The sequence below is a fragment of the Vidua chalybeata genome, chromosome Z, assembly GCF_026979565.1.
Source record: "Vidua chalybeata isolate OUT-0048 chromosome Z, bVidCha1 merged haplotype, whole genome shotgun sequence".
Lineage (NCBI taxonomy): Eukaryota > Metazoa > Chordata > Aves > Passeriformes > Viduidae > Vidua > Vidua chalybeata.
In genome coordinates, this window is record NC_071570.1 from 59,709,591 (window position 1) to 59,725,361 (window position 15,771).

The 15,771-nt window shown below is 35.2% G+C and overlaps 1 protein-coding gene across 1 annotated transcript in view; it reads left to right on the top strand.

Annotated features, from left to right (window-relative positions):
- Positions 1-13,148, top strand: part of TMC1 (transmembrane channel like 1) — a 55,999-nt gene extending 42,851 nt beyond the window's left edge. The window contains exons 12-20 of the mRNA XM_053932108.1: positions 1,848-2,027; positions 2,246-2,398; positions 3,586-3,714; positions 6,603-6,670; positions 8,206-8,445; positions 10,838-10,963; positions 11,700-11,778; positions 11,876-12,011; positions 12,880-13,148. Coding sequence (XP_053788083.1) covers positions 1,848-2,027; positions 2,246-2,398; positions 3,586-3,714; positions 6,603-6,670; positions 8,206-8,445; positions 10,838-10,963; positions 11,700-11,778; positions 11,876-12,011; positions 12,880-13,148 — 1,380 coding nt within the window. The remainder of the gene's footprint in view (positions 1-1,847; positions 2,028-2,245; positions 2,399-3,585; positions 3,715-6,602; positions 6,671-8,205; positions 8,446-10,837; positions 10,964-11,699; positions 11,779-11,875; positions 12,012-12,879) is intronic.
- Positions 13,149-15,771: the final 2,623 nt, after the last annotated feature.

Below are 15,771 nucleotides of genomic sequence, written 5' to 3' on the forward strand. Positions count from 1 at the left end.
ATGTTATCTCAAGGCACACAGACTCCCTGACATTGTCCCTGACTCCTTCTCCCTCTGCGTCTCTCTCTGCGTCTCTCTTCGTCTTCTTCTCTGTCTCCGTCTCTGTCCCTGTCTCTGTCTCTGTCTCCGTCTCCCGAGGGGCTGGTGCCATCTTTTATATCACACATTACGTATTAGGTGTTTATAGTTTTTCCCCAATGCCTATTACCTATATTGAACAGTGGCTTTCTACTCTAAACCAATCTGTGAGTGCCAACATCACCAAGAACATGGGGAATAGGAAGAAGAAAGAAGGAGGACAGGGTACGCCCAAATCCCTCCATCTTAGAACCTCTGACCCCCATGTACAAAACTCAGACCCCTCTGTACAAGGCCTAAAACCCCCCTGTACAGCACTCAAAGATTCTTCCTTTCACTTTGTGACTACTTCTACTATAATATCTAAACTTTTGTGATTTCTTGTTCTTCCTGCAAGGGACACCTTGGGTTCCGACAGTAAAACTAGTTTGTTACTTCAAGCGTATCTTCTGAGCTGGAGTGTAAAGTCCATATCTGACTTAAAGTAAGGCAAAATGGTGTTAGCCTCACAAAGCTGATGAGAAGGGTGATAATGGAACAAGGAAAATCAATCCAGAATTTTCAACACCAAAGCCTGACTGAGAAAGTAAAATTAAGATATCGAATAATTCTCTTCTGGAATCCAGAGAAATAGGGCTGTTGAGAGTGGATTAAGTTACTTGTTATCACATTTTAATTTGATGGAAAAATTGTGTACAAAGCTTCTTGATTTAAGGCAGCACAAGCTCTGAGACAATGGAGATTGGAGGAATTCAGCTTTCTCTCAGCTTAAAGGTGTGGTAACAGACTTGTACTAACAAGAACTTGTCTACCAAAGGCTGTTATATTAGGTTATGATGTAATCTGGAAAGTAGGTAACATTTGTCTTTATATTCATAGTTTTGCTTTTTTTTCTGTAATAAAAATATACTTCTAAGGTGACAGAACTGGAGATCTGGAGCAGGTGTGTCTCTAAAGCAGAGTGGGTAAAATAATACTGACATTATTTGGCTAAAAATTTTTCCTCTTGACAGGTAATTAACATATTTGTGAGTACAGAACATTCCTCTTGACTGGATATTAATAATTAATTGCATAAATATATTTGACTTCTGAGTGAAACTCACACATTTTTCTCATTCTATAGATCAAATTTTCTTATGTTTGCATCATTAATATATAAATTGAGAATTTGATCAGAAAGAAGTCCCAACACCTAATGTAAAACTTTGAGTGAAGAAAAGTGCAGCTCCTACATGCAAGGCAAGGAGCAATATCTTTAAACTGACATTCTTCATGAAAATATTAAGCTTCTTTTGTAGAAAATTTCATTATACTAGATTCATTAAGGGACTGAACACGGTTTATATATGATAGAGAAATCCAGGGTAAATATATGTTTTGTCATGTGTTCCTGAAGTTCACAGCATGATAAAGGGATGCGGATGACTTTGTGGAAAAGACCTTTTTCTCTCTGACTTCCCTTCTCTCTCTTTAATGCTGTAAATTTTTTTATCTCCCTCTCCATATCAGCAGTTCCTAGTTCTGTCAGAACACAGTTCAGATACATTTGTCTAGTGTGTCATGGAAGGGGGAAATTAGTAGAAAGACACAGACCTGGATGGCATGTGGATTTCATCAGCTTGTGATATTCAGAGTGGACTTTGGTTTTTATTAAATGAAATACGAAATAAAAAGTACTAATAGAAATACAGTTTTCACTCAAAACAGAATTAATAGGAGAAGTTGTGTCTAACATTTCACTGTAAACTATTTTTCCCCCTCCACAGGTGAACACGGTTATGTCACTTTTAGGAATGTTCTGTCCAACTTTATTTGATGTAATCAGTTCTCTGGAAAATTATCACCCTCGAATAGCTCTAAGATGGCAGCTGGGAAGAATCTTTGCTCTTTTTCTTGGCAATCTCTACACTTTCATTATTGCCCTAATGGATGAAATCAACCTCAAGGCAAGATATTTACTTCCCTTCACTGTGTTTGACATGTTGCTGGGCAACATTGAGGCACTCCAGTCAGTCCCAGACATATAAACGAAAGGCATTCTTTCATTTCTGTTCTGCAAATTACATTTACCTAAGTGAGCAATGGGAATTTTGGAATAGACTAGCTTGAGGGTTGGTAACAAGTTCATGTTGATTTTTTCCCCCCGCTTTATTTCTTTACTTAGTTGGAAGAAGAAAAGATAGTGAAATATAACATGACAATATGGGAAGCCAGTCTGTACAATGGCACTATTCCAGAGAATTCAACTGCTCCTCCAATACAGGTGGATCCTGCTGATGTCCCCAGAGGGCCATGTTGGGAAACAATGGTAGGACAGGTAATGTAGCTGCTTGGAGCTCAGATCTGAAAATAGGTCATACTATCTCTTACAAGATATGATATCTAAATCCTCTTTATTTTGGCTAACAAGTGTCATTTACATGAGAAAATGTGAGAAGAAACAGATGTGAAACTCTCTCTTGAACTAAAAGTTTTTTAAAAATTATTCTATTTTCTTTGAATCCTATCTAAGAGGAAATTTTTTCTTCTAGTTGACAAATTGAAAGCATTTATTTTTTCCTTCTCATTTCCTCTATCCTCTTAATTTATTTTCCTCTTCCTGATGCTGTCTTTGCCTTGCTTGTCTACTAATTTAAAAAAAATAAGGGAGTAGCTCAAAAGGGACATATATGTAAGGCAGCTCGTACAGCAGTATGCTTTTGAGAAGGTATCTCTGTCTTTAGCCAAGCAAAATAATGCCAAAGAACAATAAAAGTTTAGTAGAAAATCTGCTCAAATATTTGATTTGATTCAGTTGAACATTTATTCTTATTGACCCACTAGTATAAAATGTGGTTTCCAAACAATTTTCTAACATGCCCTTTCCCTCTGTTTGAGCCTACTTAATTGTTGTTGACTTGTCCATGACAACAAATTCACTATTGAATCAATTTTGTTGTTTCTCCATCACTCTGACAATCTGTTGTCCCAAATGAATAAATCACCAGCAGGGACCATATAGGCAGAAAAATCAGCCCTCACTTTTCACTGATGCTGAATAAGAAGCAAAGAACACCAAAAGCTCATAACTGAAATAATTTTACCCTTAATTTCATATCAGGGAGAGTAATAGTTTTCTGGGCTGTTGGGGTAAGGCCTATTACAGCAGGTTTTAGTGAAACATAAAAAGCCTAAAATAAAAGTAGAGGCATGAGGATTTGCATTAGGATTTTTTTCCTTCCTCTCCATATCCACTGGACATTGAAACTCCTTGAGAAAGAAGCTACTCACTTTTTTTTTTTTTTTTAATCTTAAATTCAAAGGGGTCAAAAGCAGTTTAAGAACTCTAGAAAATGAGGGGCAGTAGTTCTGGCACATTACAGAATCAGTGAATGAAGAAAAGTTAAGAGTTTTGTCTATGTTGAAGCTGGATAAGTACAATTACTGATCTACTACAGTATTTAACTATTATTGTAACTATTAGTTTCTTAAATGTATTCTTAAAAAAGAATATTGCTCTAACAGGAATTTGTGCGCCTGACAGTCTCTGACATGATGACAACGTACATCACAATTCTAATCGGCGATTTTTTGAGAGCTGTCTTTGTTAGGTTTTTCAATTATTGCTGGTGCTGGGATTTGGAGTACGGATTTGTAAGTATCTGATTTTAAATGTCTTTACTCTCTATCATTTCACAATTTAGTAGCAAAGTTAATTTTCCTTTCAATGCTACAGAGTTAACTTTTAGTTAGATACATCAACTTAAAAATCCCTGAACTACATGGTGTTAGTTTTTCTTGCATTTTGCTTACATCTTAATATTTTTCTTCTTTAGACTTTGGTAACTTTAGGACTTCTTTAATTTATTTTATTTTGTAAGAGTAAATTTTATTTTGTTTGTAAGAACACCCATTTTTCACACATTCACTAGTTGGACATTTCACAGAATATAATCTCTTTGATTGGATAGGGTCTTCAAGCACATAGTTCTTGTGGAGAAAAATATGAAAGATCTTGTTCTAGAAGTACTACTCTCTCTCTCTCTCTATATATATATATATATATTTCATTAGAATTAGTTTAGCTGATGTAAAGTTAGTAAGGCCCATATCATAAGCAGACATAGAACTCTTCACTTGGGAGTTGAGACTTGCAGTCTCACACTGATCTGATCCAAGTTAAATTTGCCAGCTACTTATGCTTTTAGGGGTCTGATGCTGTTTTTTATCTTTTAAGTAGTAGTCATGGTATTGTCAAAGCTTGTGAAGCTCCTGAAGCCTCTTTTGTACTTACTGAGAAGTACAGAAAAGTGCTATGTAATTTAAGACTATCAAGGGTACCTCTGCATAAGCAGTCATCATAGCTGTAATTTTCACCTCCTTTCATCAAAATTTTATCTTCATACACATAAAAATTTCTTGCATTGCTAAGAACTGCATCTTGGGAAATCCCAGTTTTCCAGAGGAAGTGAAAATTTTCATGTTTTCTGTTAAAAAACTCTTGTTTCTGCTGCAGCAATATCATTCTTACTTGCTCACTCCCATGAAATTTCAGCATTATTTCTAGGTTTTACCTTCTAACTGGACTAGTGTAGGGATGGACAAAGTCTACCAGCTAGTCAGGTTGTGGTCAAACAGGTAATAGATGTTGCAATATCAAAATAAAATGGAAGAGTTTGAATATAGCATGAGCAGAAAAACTGACAACAATGTATCTACTTGTAGGGGATCCTGAAACCATTTTATAATTGACATTTTTATTTGGCAGTATATTGGAGTGTCTGTAATAGTCTGGTCCATTGTGGTCCCCAGGTCCAGTAAGCTGCCTGAAACAACAGCTGGAAGTGGAAGTTGAAACTGGAAATCACTGAATTTCTTGAAATAGTTTTTGAAAAAAACTTCCTTAGGAAGTAGCTATACCTATGTCTCTGTGGTTAGTGGCCATGAATACATATCCATTAATTGTCAGCCTTTTGCTGCAAGAAAAATGTTTTTGATGATCAAGATGACAACTGGTGAAGAATTCCAGAGACTAACTTGCATGTTTTGTGGGAAAACCTTTTTATTTGTTTAAAAATTGGATTTCAAATTATTTAATATGTTATTGTTAGCACCTATGTTACAAAAAATAGTCATACATTATTTGATTCTGTATGATCTTATTAATATCTTCATGTTTCTTTTGATATTCTAGCCTATACAGATCTCTTTAGTCAACTGCTTTTCAACTGTAATTTTAGTCGTCTATTTAATTTTCCCCCTTATTTTAGCAAGTTTATAAATACATGTGACATAAATATGTCACTTCACTGTAAACATAGATATATATGTATAGGCACAAAATTACATGGAAAGAGTGCAGGACCTTCAAATATTCTAACAGCACAGCACAGTACAAGTCAAAATTGTGGCTTTAATTGAAGACTTCAATAGAATCTCTTTGTCTTGTTTCATGCCCCTCTTACCCTCTCTCAGTTATTGATATAATTATTAACTGGAATATATGCATTACTCATGGTCTTTTTGTCCATCATTATGGTGAATCATGGAAGACACCTACTATGGTGTATAAATATATTAAAAATATTTATAAATGTATCAGTAATGTATTTGAAACAGATATTCAGGTATAAATAAAAAGCTTAAAGCCACCAATTTCTTAGCAGAAAGTTTTGATCTGGTCCATATGAACACAAATTAACATGTGTTGCCTTTCAATTGTTGCTTAAATTCAGTGTATTCAATGATTACAGCCGGAAATAATAATAAATAATAAATCAATAATTAAGGTAAAAGAAGAGATGGGTAAGTGATTAAAGATTTGAAAAACCAGAATGAAGGGTCAAATTATTAGTTCAGAAATAAAAGACTAAACAATTTTTGTGAGATTTTTATCTCTCACACTGGAGATAAAATGTATAATACAGGGCTTTCTGCAGCAAAGAAAGAGATAATGAGACCCCATGAAGTTCTTAAAGTTCTGTATCTTAAAGGAAAAATTAGTATCAAGCACTCAAATTAGAAATAAGGTATTCATGTTAAAAAAAGAAAATGATTACAACCTCTATCAATGTTAAAAGGAAAACCTCAAAAGCTGAAATATGAGAAAAAAAAAGAAAAATAGTGCAAGAGTTCAATTGGGTATTAAATCAATTAAATCACTTTCGTCACATTAAATTTCACTGTTGGTGCTGTACTTGAGGACAAAATATTTTGGCCTCTCCAGTGGCCACTCCAATGGAAATTTTCTGAATTGTTGCTTTAAGATTTACCCAGTGCCCAGAATGATTTTTAATTTTCAGTTAGCACCTGCCTCTGAACAAATGTCAGAAAGATTTTCAGTAAAGTGCTGCAAGCTATATTAAAGACTAGCCTTGAATTATATAATTTATTTCATCATTCACTGATAAGTTGCAACAAGAGGCCTTGTAACATGATGTCAATGTGCTGCTATTCTTCAAAGTGAGAGTTTTCATCTACTCTAACTCATTTTAAAACCCTTTGTGCAAACCTAATGAAAACATCTGTATAATTTCTTTCAGCCATCATATTCTGAGTTTGATATAAGTGGAAATGTGCTGGGACTGATCTTTAACCAAGGCATGATCTGGTAGGTGTGGCAAAGCATATTGTATCTGCAGGATGGTGGGATTTATCTGTATCTGGGAAGGATTTTTCTGAAATCCTGATCATATCCCATTTCTTTAATTTGATGAAAGTATATGCAATATATACAAAACTCTGGTACACTGCAATCAGTTGGAGAAATTCAAAACTAGTTACAGACTGAGATTATTGGACCACGTATTTCAGGATTTTGCACTGTGTTGGTAAGACTAACCAGTAAAAATCTGCATAGATTAAATTTATGTTTTTGGTCACTGACAGCTTGCTGTACTGTTTTGCTTTGAAATTTAGCCTTTCAGTGAACCTTAACATTATTTTCCCATGTTCCTGTGCAAAAAGACCTTAAAGTAAATGTATTTATACCTATCTGTGCAGTCACATGAATGTGTAAACAATGCTACTGCTGCAGCATTAGTCCTTAGATGTAGAGGAGAAAAGGTGTCAATTTTCATACTATTTCTGGACTTTACATGACTGGTAAAGAGCACCTCATGCAACATGCTCAGTCTTCCTCAGGAGCAGTTCTCTGCAAGCACTTGGCTTGTCAGTTCTTGCTAAAACCTATTTTTTTACATTTAATATGACTTGGCTGATTAGGCTTTTTTGTGTGATAGAAGCCGTTCCTTCTGTAAAGCCCTTTATCTTTTCATTTAAGATACATGAAAAGAGGAAGGGGATATATTAATATAATAAATCCTGTCATTTTTCTGTACTCAGAAGGTCTTTCCAACCCTAATGTAAATGTATTTCCAGTTTATAAATAGGATGTCCAAGGCACTCAGGGGCAAAACAACTTAGCTTGATCACCTTGCCACCTGATCACAAGGGCAAGGCTTAAGGAAGACACAGGTTCCCAATATCTTGTACTCTGTACCATTTGGCCAGGAAAATGAATTTAGCTGCTCTTCAGTCAGCATGACACAAGAAACAAGGTGTGATAAAAATAAAAATGTGCCAACTATTTCAGTGTCATAACCATGCAACCATATATAATGAGGAAAAAAACATATTTAACAGAGTCAATAAACAGATTGTTGGCATGAAGCACTAAATAACCCTGGCAACAGCAATTAAAATAAATGTCAATTAAGAAAAAATATCCTTCCAAAAAAGTGCTAGTATATCAATAAAAATAATAAATTATGAATGAAATTATTTTGTTTATACCTAGCTGCAGGAATTGGTAATACCTAGTTTTATGGCTATCCTTTTTTTACATGACACAAGCAAGATGCTACCTGGAAAACTTAGAGTGAATAACATTTCACGAAGTTCGCATTTGATTTGCAGAGAAAGAGGACTTTGAAACAAAAAGTTCATACAGATAATTGGCTACATACACCTTCAACCTTTTTTAAAAAAGAGCAAAGACCAATTAAAAAAACACATAAAATTGGCTATATGAATTTCTGAGTGCACAGTGTGCAAAACACATTGAAAGAAGGAATGTGTGGCATACCTGGAAAGACAGAAATCCTATAACATAGTGGTTATTTTATTTATTTGCTTCTCTTCTAGGATGGGATCTTTTTATGCTCCATGTCTCCCAGCAATCAACGTGTTCCGCCTCCACACGTCGATGTACCTGCAATGCTGGGCAGTGATGTGCTGCAATGTCCCCCAAGAACGGGTCTTCAAGGCTTCCAGATCCAATAACTTCTACATGGCCATGCTGCTTTTCATCCTCTTTCTCTCCACGCTGCCTGCTGTGTATACCATTGTCTCCATTCCACCATCTTTTGACTGTGGTCCTTTCAGGTTCTTTGCGTTTTACTTCCATCTTTTGCAATTGTTGTAATGAACTGCTTCCATACATCACAGTGAATGATGCAGTGACGAAAAAGTGCCTCTATAATAAGCATTAGCACCTGATATGATGAGTGTTTAATTGTGATGTATTTCTCATTGTGGAAAATTCCCAAAGCGGGAATCCTGGAAAACTGACTAATTCTTTAGAATGTTTTATCTGAAGTATAGAACAGAAAAACTTTTCTTTTTGTCAATTTCAATGAAAAAAAATATTACTGCTGTACTGAAGAAAAATTATTCTTATGGAGTGACCTGCTGTGTTTGAAAGAGATGGCTATTAGGAAATGTCTATATGCCCTCTATGAAGGGCAGATCAGAATGCATGAGGGTGATAAGTGTACTGTGGTTCAGTCTTTGAATGCTTTGACTCTCTCCAGTTCGCAGAATTTCATGTGTCTGTACTACCACTGTGAAGCTGAATTTGTTTTTGAAGTCTTCAAGGCCTCCATAGTCATGGATTTTTTCTAAACACCTAGGCCTGCCCTGCAAACACGTCTTGAATTCAAGGTAGTTTAGACTTTGCCACACTTTCTCCTGTGCACAGTACCTGGAAAGTCTAGGATCATTTTAATCATTACCTGCCAGGTAACATGAGATACAATTATAATGTGTTGTATCACGTGACAACTCAAAAGATAAGAAATAAAAAAAATTAAAAGTCTTTAGCCTTTGTTTTTGAGCAAAATATTAACAAAGCAAGAGTATGTGAACCATAAAAGAGGCATTCTGGTTGCAATGAAAGGTTTAAATAATACATTACTGTTGTGACTAAAATGACATCTGTATGATCCCCAGTGCACTTTGTAAAGGAGCAGAAGTCTCACCGCATTAAAATTGGCAAAAGGCAAAATGACAGATTGTCATTGCAATAGTCATAGGTACCTAAATGAGAGAATCACATGACATGACAAAAATTCTGATGACACAGAAAATTATTTTAGAGAAGAATTTACAACAAAATAAGATATACAAATTAAGATTTTTTTTGAGTCCTAGCAAAAAAATATTGAGGGAAATATTTGAAGTCAGATCTGAGTAGCAGCAGTTATTGAACTGGGTACTAACTAAATGGTGAGATTACTCTTCAAAATGAGAAGGATAATGCTTGCCACTTTTTCTCTGTCATGTGCAGAGATATGATGTTCTTCATCAGAAAGTGAAACCTTCAATGTAACTTTTGATGGGAGCACTTGAAACTGATGAAGGTTCATTCAGACTCAGTATAGGTAATGCTACAGTTAAAGAGCTAGTGAATAAATATATATTATTTATAAATAAATAAATAAAGCAACATACACAATTCAACAGAGACCTGCCAGGAGTAGGGAAGACAGTTTTCTACTGCAATAGTGCAGTAGAAAAAGCTTTGTGCATGCTAAGGAGAGCATGAGGAGAGCAGAGGATGGAATTTCTCATCTACTGAGAGTAGGTTGGGTAAATAGAGAGAAAGGACAGGTCTGAAGAACTCTACCTGCAAAATTTTTATATCACTTGAAAGGGAGTGTAACCATTGAGAATGAATTAAGAAAAAGACCCATTTGTAAGAAATTCTTTACCAGAACTGAAAAGCAGTGACAGAATTCTTCAATGACTGGACAATCACATAGCATTTTGGTGAAAATTCCTACAACTAAGTAGAACTACTAATTAGAATTGATACACAGAGACCCATTTTTCCAGTCTTGTCCAGGTTAAAAATAACAAACTTCTGTGCCACGAGGCACAGAAAAAGGCAAAATAAAAAGAAAGGGATTTTCACAACATCTATTGATACACTTCAGAAGGAAAATAGTCTAGGGAGAAAATAACTTTATAAATAAGCTGGAACAATTACCTATGAAGGTAACCATATTGCTGCAACAGCAACGAAAATATCCTGGAACACAGCCCCTGACTTGTGTAGCACTGGTACACATCAAAGAGAAAGGAGAATTGGGCGGAACAAAAAACAATTACAAGCAGACCATTTTCTTGTCAAACATAAAAAACAGGATTTGAAATTTTTTTTTTCCCCCTATGTCTTCATAGAGCACAAATAATGATTTGTTTGTTGGTTGCTGGTATGGAGTTTATAACTCAAACATTGATTTACTGAGGAATAATTTGGGTAGTAACCTGGCAAAATCTATTAGCATACAATAAGAATTTTGGTGTCATTTTTTATCTCTTAGAATACATAAATACTACTTTAGACAATATTCCCTTCAAAGTGTAAGGTTTTAAATAATGTTAACATACCATATATTATCTTTTTTCCAGGTTTGATGTGATGTGATTAGCTTATATATTCATAGTTGCCATAATATTTGTATGTGATATTGTCAACTTCTCTGTTTAATAGTGGGAAGACTAGAATGTTTGAAGTCATATCAGAAACTCTGGAGCACGACTTTCCTTCCTGGTTTGGGAAGGTATTTGGTTATGCCTCTAACCCTGGACTTATCCTACCCTTTATATTGCTGATGGTGTACGTACACAATATTAACTCAATGCTTGCTGTATCTAAGGTCTGATAAGTTTCTTTCACTCTGAATCATCACTGTCTGAATATCTAAGAAATGCAGTGCTGATTGTGCTAATTATTTACTGCTTATGTCAATTAAAGATGTCATAGCAGATTTTTTTTTATTAAATCAGGGTAGTGAAAACTATTAATTTCATAAAGTTGTCAAAATAGTAATTTCATACACTAAAACATGAAAATGTTCTTATGTTTTTTCTTAGTAGAAGAAGGAAGTAATAACTGGGGGAAAAAAAAAGGAATATTATTTTGGTTGTTTTCTTGACAGTGTTTCAGATTGCTTACAATATTTGTTCAGAAGCTTTCATAAATATGATTTACTAATCTTTAAGGTATGTCATGAGAATTAACTTTTATAAGTTATTCTATAGATGTAATTTCACAGTTAAGCACTACTTAATGAAACATCTTTTTTAAATATTATAGGATTGAATGTAGAATATTAATGGATAGAATAATTTCTTTCATTTTCCCCCCAGAAATAACAGTGCCTTCTTCATAATGTAAGGAAGCACATTATTCATTGTCAAAATATTAGTACTGGATAAGTACAATAAATGAGAAAAAGATACAAGCCTTATATTAGCATAACTGTAATGGTTGCTAAAGGAATGTTCTGCTAAAGGAATGTTTTTATATTTAAATCATTGTCTCACAAGAAACTATTATTTTTAAAATTTAGCCTGAGCATTTATTATCTCAACGCAACATCCAAATCCTACAAGGAAGCTAACTTGGAACTTAAAAAGAAGTTACAAAGTGTAAGAATAGAGAATTAATGTTTTTTTTTATATTTTACTAAATATTAGAGAGACTGTCTGGGTCACTAAAAAATGCCATCTCTCTCCCTGTCATTAGCAAGCAGAAGAAAATAAAAGAAGAAATAAACAAAAGGCACAAAAATCAAATGAACAAGAAGAAAATCCATTTGAGACAGAACCACCACCAGCAAAACCTAAAGGAGACAAGCAAGATGAATCCACTCCAAACAAAGGTAAGAATTGATTTGAATGTCTCACGATGCGTAACTCATGTATATGTGATCCTAGACTTCCTCACTGCTTTGACTGCTTCCTCTGCTATAATCTCCTGAAACACCTTCACAATGTTAAATCACAAATGTTAGCCTTTTTCTTTCTTTGCCTTGTTTAAGAAATATTGCAACATTATTCCATACCTGGCAACACTAAAGTAAACAGCTGAACTATAATGAACTGAAAGTCACAGCCCTGTTGAAAAAAAGCAATTAAAGCCTGGTCTAAGTGTTAGTGATCCTGCTTATCTATCACACACCAGTCAAAGTCTACATCTTCTACACTTCTGTTGCATTTTATTGACCCAGAACTATGCAGGAAAGTATTTGCCACCTGTGCCAGCTTCACCTGGAGAAGGTGTAGTAAGAACACAGTTAGCAGCTCTTATCAGAAAGCCTGGCTGGTGCAGGTGGGTGTCAGTCTGTCCTAAGGGATTTTGATGGCTGTTTCCTTTCCCTCATCATGCACACATGCCCTACAGCCACTAAACTGCCTCAAGCCTAGGAGGAAAACCCTGCTGAGACATGAATGTCTTTGGAAGAGCCATGTCTTTGGAAGAGCCATGTCTTCATCACTGCCTTCATCACCATTGATTGACAATATCTAAGTGCATCTTGGGAAATTGCCCACATACCCCCATGGGAGCCTTGCATAAAAAAATGGATGGAAAATAGAGCACAAAGGTCATGAAGGTGTATTACTCCAGGTTTGGGCAGGGGAGGCCCAGGCTTTCTCCTGCACTCTAGGATAGTCAGGCAGCTGCTGGATTTCAGGGCGCTTCAGGCTTGCACGAGCATTTGTTAATTCTGTCCTCCAAACACATTTCAGACAGCAAGAAAGGACAGGATGGCAATGGATCAAAGATGACAGGCCAACCACAAGAAGCCAGCTCCTCTCAGACACTCCAGCATCCTGGCCCTGTCCTGAATGGCCACTATCGTCCACAGAGCCGAGGAGGAAACCTTCCTCCACCATCCATAGCTGTGACAAGGCCACCGGGACCCAGGAGGCCTGGAGTGCCAGGCTATCCACCTGGAAATCCATGCCTCCCAGGTATGCAGCCAGGAATGCCCAGGGGCCCTCCCATGTACAGATGAGGAGCCTTAAGAATAGTATAATAAGACACTGAAGGATAGAAGCATGGTCCTAAACCCAAACACATTCCTGTAAGAGCAGAACCTTGCTATGTTTGTTGTAAATCTTCATGTGCATAGAAGTAACCCACGTGCTTCAGTTTCCTGCAGCATGGGAGCTTCAGAAGAAAACATGGCATATGTCTTCTTGCATTTGAAGGCATTGTGAAAATGTGTTGTCTGAATCAATAAATTGCTAAAGTTACAGATTTTTATTGGGGATACTTGTTAGAAGAGTAAAAAACAATTTGTATTCAGCTGACTTTTCTTAAAAGTTTGAAATATTGTGCTTAATATCTTTTCCTTTTTCTTAGAAGAACATTTCAATGAAAGCACAGCTTTGTGTAGTTTATGAGAATCAGTTAAACCCTGCATATATCTTGTCCTCTGAAGTTTAAACATGCTTAGCCAAAGATTTCAGATTGTATATGGGGAAACTAGGACCAAAACTAGGGAAATCTGCATGATTCCATCTAAAGTCTCTGTAAAAGTGTTAAAAAGGAAGAAGAAAACCAGTGGTTTACCTGTAACTATGAAGAAAATTTAACTCCTATTACACTACCACTTTCAGCTAGTAATAGTTTTGTCACATTCTTAAAGACTAGAAATACATTTTAAAAATCAGAGTGGTAAAGGAGTATCTCCTGTGCGGGAAAACATATTTGGGGAATGGAGGTAAGACAATTATTGATTAATTTCTCTTAAATTCCCTAGTAGTATAGAGACAGTTAACATTTCATAAGAATATGTACTGCATAATCTTCTCTGTGAATTTATGACTGGATACCTGTATTGGTCTCTATACAGCCCAAAGTGGAACAGGTTATTTTCCTGACAGGTCTTGTGGAAACACAGGATAGGTTTAAGCCCAGGGGCAAGTTGATGTTACCTAATACAATAACATAAGTTGATTTTTTTTTTTTGTTTTGATCTTACTACCTTTCTCAGAACATTGGTCTTAATAATTATTTTAAGACTCAAAAGCTTAATAACAACAAAATTAATCAACTTACTGTCTTTCAAAAAAATAAATGTCATTCCATTGAGGACCTTCTGTATAACAGAGATTTATTTTCTGTAGTAGAAAAATCTTAACCATATAGCCATATATCCTACTATAAAACAAGTCTGTGACATCACCTAATTAAATTGTGGATCTTAGGAAAAAAAGGCTTACAAAGCCCCCCAGGATAGTCTGTCATAGTATGTATTCCTATAAACCACAGTGATCCAGATACAACTTTCAGCTCAAGCAGTCTTTAAATCAATTGCCAGAGCTTGGAAGGATTAACCAAAGTTCGCTTTATACTTGACTTGGCTGTTGTACTGCTTCCATGAGCAGATACTAGATGTATCTGTAACTAGTGTACTGTGAGTCTTATATTTTAAGTCAGAGAGAGTACAGATAAGTGCAGTGTAAGTTGTTTCACCTTTCTCACCTATGAACTTCAAACTAATGGAAAAAGTACAGAAATTCAAACTGTTTATTAATTGGTAAATTTTCTAATAGGGTTTATTTTTAAACTGCATATGTCTCTAGCCCAGAAACAAAAGCTTGCCAGTTTTCTTACTGAAGCTAAGCATGCCCAGTATGACAATGTTTTCATGCTTTTAACAAAAACTTTTTCCTATAAACTGGGCTTTATCTATCCTGAAATACTGATTTACACAGAGATTTTAGTTCATTGTTTGTTAGCATTTCATAATAAGAAAACTCTGGGTATTCCTCAGAAAAGGGATGATTTTTTATATAACAGGTGAAGAAAGTTTAAAGATATGTTATATCTTGGGGAGTTTTTCAAGAGGTGTTGAAAGTAAATTAGAGTTGTAAAATACTTTTAATGCAGTCTGGCTCTCTAAGATGTAGAGGGATGTTTACATCACATACACAGACCTTAATAAGGATTCCTTGTTCTGTCAGGAGTGAAAATTTTCTGGGGATGATAAAGGCTTTCTCATTGTTAGTAGTTTTAGTATTTCATTCTGTGTGATTGCTTCACATTGTGAACAGAAGAGAGACACAGCAAAGAATCCACCAGCTGAAGTTGTTCTGGGGAGCTTTCTGTCAGACCTGTATGCTGTACTGATTTTCAACAATCAATGTGTTCTCCTAAAATACATGTATATGCACAGATGAGCATGTAATAGCCAATATGAATAACAATAGCAAAGCTAGATGTTCTGTGATTGAAATGAGATATTTATTTTTATTCTTTGGTACTTAAAAGTAAAGGCATTTCATCACTCTATTTTGTGACGATTTTATTTCAGTACAACATGGAAATGTTGCTAATTTTAAGATGTAAAACACTACCAGTATCGTATTTGGCTGTAAACATTCTCTGTTTTTGCTTGTACTTACATTATTACAAGGTTTTACATTAGTGTAAAAAGCTGGAAGATATATGGCATTAATAATAATTCAAGGTAGGAATAAATATAATCTTCCCTGTCTGGGGAACAGCTGAATGTACTGATCTGCACTTCAAAGGTCTTACTATTTTATTCTGCTTAGCATGAAAATTTAAAGAAAGGAGCTAGTATATGACATCAGAGTATTTTGCTTTCTTTTGAGATGTAACATCTC